Source organism: Chaetura pelagica, unplaced genomic scaffold (genome assembly GCF_000747805.2).
Source record: "Chaetura pelagica isolate M959 unplaced genomic scaffold, ChaPel_1.0 scaffold3, whole genome shotgun sequence".
Lineage (NCBI taxonomy): Eukaryota > Metazoa > Chordata > Aves > Apodiformes > Apodidae > Chaetura > Chaetura pelagica.
In genome coordinates this window covers 3,386,865-3,393,141 of record NW_009952974.1, presented here as the reverse complement: position 1 = coordinate 3,393,141, position 6,277 = coordinate 3,386,865, and the positions used below count along the sequence as shown (strand labels likewise).

General features: G+C 39.8%; 1 protein-coding gene across 1 annotated transcript in view; it reads left to right on the top strand.

Annotated features, from left to right (window-relative positions):
- Positions 1-466: 466 nt before the first annotated feature.
- RALB (v-ral simian leukemia viral oncogene homolog B) overlaps positions 467-6,277 on the top strand; it is a 6,959-nt gene continuing 1,148 nt past the window's right edge. Inside the window, exons 1-3 of the mRNA XM_009996043.1 lie at positions 467-631; positions 1,775-1,983; positions 4,784-4,961. Coding sequence (XP_009994345.1) covers positions 518-631; positions 1,775-1,983; positions 4,784-4,961 — 501 coding nt within the window. The 5' untranslated portion in view covers positions 467-517. The remainder of the gene's footprint in view (positions 632-1,774; positions 1,984-4,783; positions 4,962-6,277) is intronic.

Here is a 6,277-nt window from a genome sequence, read left to right as displayed (position 1 = left end):
AAGGATGGAAGAGTATAAAATAAATGCTAATGCCATGTTATAATACTTTCAGCTGGAAGCTTTTGCAACTTGTTCCTGCCAGAATTCACTGTGTATGTCTGTTTTTTGCTTAGCCTATGTAGAGAGATCAAAAGTCACCTTTCTACCTATAAGCAGATCTAAGGTATAACTCTGCTTCCTGTTTAAAGTGAAGCTTCATCAACATTAAATAAACATTTTTTAAAGGTTAAATCCTTATAAAAAGAACAATGAGAACCACTTAATTTCATGCTGTTTGAGGAAGTGAGATATTTTTCTTTTGGAGACTGCTTTAAATAGCAGTTGTGTAAGATAGGCTTATTAATAAGAACAGCTTGTTCAACTAATAGCTGCTTTGAGAAAATTTTGGCACTTTTTTAGTGAGATGCTTTACCTGCATGCTGCCTTGATGTCACCAGTGTCATGGATGGTGACTCCTGTTTCTTCTGTCTGCAGATCTGATTAGTTGCCTGGTACTTCATCTGTGGCAAGCAGGACAATGGCTGCCAGCAAGAGCAAGAACCAGAGTTCTTTGGCCCTCCATAAAGTAATTATGGTTGGCAGTGGAGGTGTGGGCAAATCTGCACTCACTCTTCAATTTATGTATGATGAGGTAAGTAGCTTTGGTTCAGCTTCTCTAAAGCACCAATGTTTACAACTTATGAAACTTCTTTTAGTGGGACAGAGGAACTACATGTAAGTAACAAGAGACCTGATGACCTGACTGGTGGGAGAAGAATGTAGGTATCTGGGAAGGGTGTCCTTTGGGAGCATCTTTGGCTAAGGGTAACAAAATATAAGCTTATTAGTGAAAGAACAGTCTTCAAAAGATAGGCAGAATGCGAATGTGCTTGTCTGAGTGCACAGAGGCGGTTACCAGTTGGCATTGAACTTTAATTTTCTTGCAGTTTCTTTAAGGCTAGTTAAGGTTTGAGTCAGAAGTAAGCATTCTAGCTCATTCTGAGCTGAATGATGAAGTAGGTGTGTTCATAGCATGAATTCTTCCACACTGGTATGTATATAGGAAGCTAGATCAGACAATCCAGACTAGTATGTGAAGGAATACATGATCCTGTAACTAAGAAGTTAGTATTTACCTATAGGCTGTTCTCATATACTGTAGTGATGTGAATATCTGAACAGGTGGCACAGTCATTAGTGAAGGGCAGTTGGCTTAATCAAGCTCCTGGCACATAATTATGTGCTTTGAGGCTAAGAGGGAGTGGAAAGGTAAGGAACCTTTGTTGCCTGTGTGCTATCAGCTCAGAACTACAAGTTGAACTGGTAGTGGCTTTGTGGTTCTGATCAATATTGAATGGACTGAAGTCTGTGCCTGTGTAATTATGGAGGAGGTTTTCATGGTAAGCAGCTGGACGCTGTCATTACACCTGTTGGAGCTTTAGATATCTGTACCTAAAGTACACTGCAATTATTTTTCTTGAAGTGGGAAATCTAGATAATGCCACTGTGTTGCTGGTAGCTTATAATCTTGTCCCTTAAATTGTGCTGAAGTTGCTGCACAGTGTTTCATGTAGCAAAACAGTTTATCTTGACTAGGCAGACTGGCTCTTCAATGTATTGAGTGCTTAAATAATTTGTTTTTATAGTAAAACTAAAAAAAAAAAGTGGTGGAACTTAGTAGTTGACTGACTTATGAACAGGTTTTCTGGAATTTAAATGTCACTGAAGTGAAAGAGAATGGATATGGACAAATACCATTTGACAGTAATTCTAAACTCTAATCCCTTATCTTCAGTTTGTGGAAGATTATGAACCTACCAAGGCTGACAGCTACAGGAAGAAAGTAGTTCTGGATGGTGAAGAAGTGCAGATAGACATTCTGGACACAGCAGGACAAGAGGATTATGCAGCTATCAGAGATAACTATTTCCGCAGTGGGGAAGGATTTCTTCTAGTCTTCTCAATAACAGAGCATGAATCCTTTACAGCAACAGCAGAGTTTCGGTAAGTAGTTTCTCTTCCAGGCAGGGGAAATATCTGGTTCCCAAGTTGCTCTGACAACTCTTCTTAAAATGTGCAACTCTTTAGCCTTTGTCCATTGCCAGTTGATTAATAAGCATGGCAACCCAGCCATTTTGCTCTCAGTAACTGGTAAGTTAAACCACAATATCCAGCCTGTGGCGCTAGTTGTCTTTATGCCTTGAATTTATGAGTACATTACGCAAAGCACAACTTCAGACAAGTAAGAGATTCTTGGGCTCCTGAAACATGCACATTCAAGCCAATTTTCAGTCTTTGTGGATGTGAAGTTTAATTATCTTAGAGCCGTACTTCTGGAATTAAGTCTGCCTTTTGGCCAGGTTTCAGACACTGTACCTGCTAGAAGCAGGTGCTCCAAGGAAAGGAAGGATTAGCCTCCATTCTCAGGTATGGACTGGTGCCAAACAAGGGTTGGCAGCCAAGCACTGCTGTTGTAGGCAGATCTATTCCTAGAAAGACACACAGTAGTAGTAAATGCTTCCATTTTTGTTCTGGGGATTAGCAGTTCTAACACAAAATTCAGAACCAGACTGAGCACAGAAACTGCTGTTTAGTGTGAAATAAAAACAAGGGGTTTAATCTGTTTTTGTCTCAGAATTCATGTAGCTGGATTTTTCAGGGCAATGGTTTAAACTCTTATTTGATAATAGCTGTTGCCTCAGTGTTGAAGGTAATCCAGAGATTCCCTAGGACAGCTGTACAACTTGAAATCAAACTTGCCAAAACACAGGGAAAGTGTTAGGTAAGTGTTAGGTATTCCTTATGTTTGTCAGAATAAAAGCTCTTTATCAGTCTGGCTTATGTTCACTTTGCTCCAGTGATGCAAGGTTAACAGATACTAATTGGTAATGCAAATATTGATGCAAGGTAGACACCTATTTCTAGGTTATTCATGAAGCTATGGCAAACTCTCCTCACATTCTAGGACTTTAATCCAGGTTCTTAATGTATTATACTATTCCAAAAGTAGTAGGAGACTGGAGACTTTAAAGAGGTATAAAAATGTTATTCCTTTGTCACATAACACTTCTGCACCTTTGCTAGACTTTAGAAGGCTGGCAGCGGTAGGGAACACAAGCAGAGCTATTCTGCTCAGTTTGCTCTAACTGAAGCGCTTAAGAGTTAAACAGCTGAACTGTTGTAGGACGAAAAAAACTGAGTACTTGGACTCTTCATAGTATAGAATAGAAGAAAGTTCAATACCATTACAAAAAGCAGGAAGAAAATGTGACACTTGGAAATACTCAGGCTATGTTTTGGCTAGTGTGCTAAAGTGACGTGTAAGGTTAAATCCAAGGCTTAAGGCTTTGGATGCAAAGGAGCAGGGGTGTTTATCTTGGCAGTTTGCAGGTTTTTTGTCAGACTTCTGTAACTAGGTTAACTGTATGTTGGTTCAAGATTCCAGCACAACAAAACAATGAAAAAGCTATGTAAGCCCTAAACAAGGGCAATGAGCAAGAAACGTCTAAAATCTTAGAGATGGAGAATCTCCTACTTTTCAATGGGTCAGAAGTAAACAAATAGTGAAATTAGTTAAATGGAGTATTTAATTAGGCTGACATGTGAGAACCAGCTCCTTGGAAAACTCCTCCCTAGGAAGGAGGAAGGGCATGTCTAGTATGAGTCACCAGCATCACAGGCTAAACTACAGATTGGTATTATTGATTCTGTAATATCTTCAGTTCTTAAACTATGAATAAGTTGGATACTGAATGAGCTATGGACTTGTCTTTAAACCCTATCTCACCTGCTGATGCTATGCATTCAGTAATTGCTTTAAGTGCCTCTCTAATTTGAGAACGTGTGAAGGTGCAGCTGAATGCAACAGCAGAATGTCCACTTGAGTGTTAATGCTGGTTTAGATTCTCGTACTCGACATACATTCAGTTATTTTGTGGGTGGAAAGGGCAAGCCTCTGAAGTAGGTTGGACTGAGGGGATGCAGCACCATGCTTGTCCCTAGTTTGGCTGTTGTTCGTAACAAAATGACCCAATCAAAAAATAACTGTAGACAGCTCTTCCAGAGTCCTAGATGGACAGCAACATGTGTCAGTCTGGTTTCAACCCATATTTTACTCCAATAATAGCACAGACATTGAGACTGACCTGCAACATCATGGTCTCTTTTCCACATGCAGAAAGGTCCTTTTAGAATGACAAAGAATAGCTAGGTTAATGCTGATGGTTCAGGTATTTTCTTGGAGTCTTTTTGAAGAGGAAGGTGATTAGCATTTCAGTTCAGCACAATTTAGTAACTCCTTTATGTAAAGTTTAGTATGCATTAAGAATGGTGTCTGCCACCTACGTACGCTGTTCCCAACCTACTGCCTTGGCAAAGTCTTGGTGTTGCCAAGACCTATATTGAGGTGGTATCTAGACTGGAAATGGAAGATGGTGACTAATTGCCAAGGTGAAACTTTGCAAATGTGTCACTTGTACTCTGTTCCTAATTCAGGTGTGAGCTCCTGTTGTGAGTTGCTCTTCTGCCATACGTTTTATTATAGCCTGGATAGGAAACGTACAAACTAAATGGTTAAACTGCCTTCCTAGAAGTGTGGGGTTTCTATGGGTGTAAAGCCCACAGCATTAGTATGTTTAACTTGGAATACTTTCAAAGTGTGTGATCAACTGCTGGGATACGTACTGTTGAGTACTGTTGTAAGTACTGGTAATGTGCAGACCACTTGATCCACTGCTGATAAGAGTGGGGTTTTTGTTGCTACTACTAACATGGATATTTTTATTTGGATTACCTGATGCATTAGGGAACAGATCCTACGTGTGAAGGCTGAAGAAGATAAAATCCCTTTACTGGTAGTGGGAAACAAATCTGACTTGGAAGAGCGCAGACAAGTGCCTGTAGAAGAGGCTAGAAGTAAAGCAGAGGAGTGGGGTGTGCAGTATGTAGAAACCTCTGCCAAAACTAGAGCAAATGTAGATAAGGTAAGACAAATGACATCTGCTCAATTAGATTGTTATTGCTTGTTTAGTAGATGACTCTTGCTGGGACAAAAGCAAATCCCCAGTGGGCTTCTGAAAGCCTAGATTATAAAAAATAAGTGAACGTACTGGAATGTGTACATTTAACGAAATACCTAACTTAGAGAAGCCAGAGACCTGGTACAGGTTAATGTGATTATCTTGTTTTAACTGTTTGTACCTGAACCAATAGCTTTCGAGTACCATTTTGTTTATAGGTTGTCTTATTATTATAATGGCAATCAATAGAAAGCTATAAACACTTAAAAATTGTTCCCCCTTCCCTACAAAGCTACATATGGTATGACTAATGTTAAGGATTTCATTCTTGTTTTCTGCCAAGACTACTTGGAATTTTGAGAATACCTCTTCTTACTGTGTCCCTGTCTGTTTTTTGGACTTACCCTTCAGGTCTAGGAGTCATTGTCAGCATGCTGCTGGCTTCTCACATAAACAGTAGTGGTGGTGGCTTGTTCCGGAAGAGATGAGTTATGACTAGGGAGTGTTTGCCCACTGGGGAAAAATCGATTTCAAGCCTCCCCTTTCTGTGCTTAGTGGGGGTTTCTTGAAGAAGAGGGTGCCTTTTTACTCTGCCATCCCACAGATGATTGTCTGAAATTACTCTTCCTAAGGACTCCAAAAGTGTGCATGTGTTGAGAGTCTACAAACTGTAAGCAGTTGTCTCTTTAGACAAAGAACACTTACATCTAGCACTACCCTCAATTCGTGTAGACAGCTAAAATAGCTGTTACATCTTAGACATCAGGTATTGAAGGGTGAAATCAGCTAGAATTTTGAAGAAAAAATCAGAGTAACGACTTTCTCTTGAGTCCTTCTTAGAACATAGTCTGAGAATTTTCTGTGCCTAAACTGTCACTTGAATGCTGTAGCTTTTTAATTATAAATTAGGCAGAATACTACACAGCAGAGTGTGCTTGTAACTACGTGGAAAGGTCTGGACTGAATGCTTCACATAGTTAACATGAGTGATTTCCCTGGAAATGTTTATTAGGCACAGACAAATGTTTTCATGAACTCTGAATGCTGCTTTCGTACGAGGCTGATGCAATAAAAAACTCTTAAAATAGGCCTGTTGAATGATTTGGTAGCCAGATGAGACTGTCCCACTTAGTGCCACTGCTTGACATGCTGGATAATTCTGACATTGAGTTTGTCATTGGGATCCATCGAAACTCAGTTCTGCTGTATTGTGTATGCTGTGGTGCTACATCATTATTTGCTGCTGACTACAGTAGTTTTCTGCTTTCTGGTGGCAGATC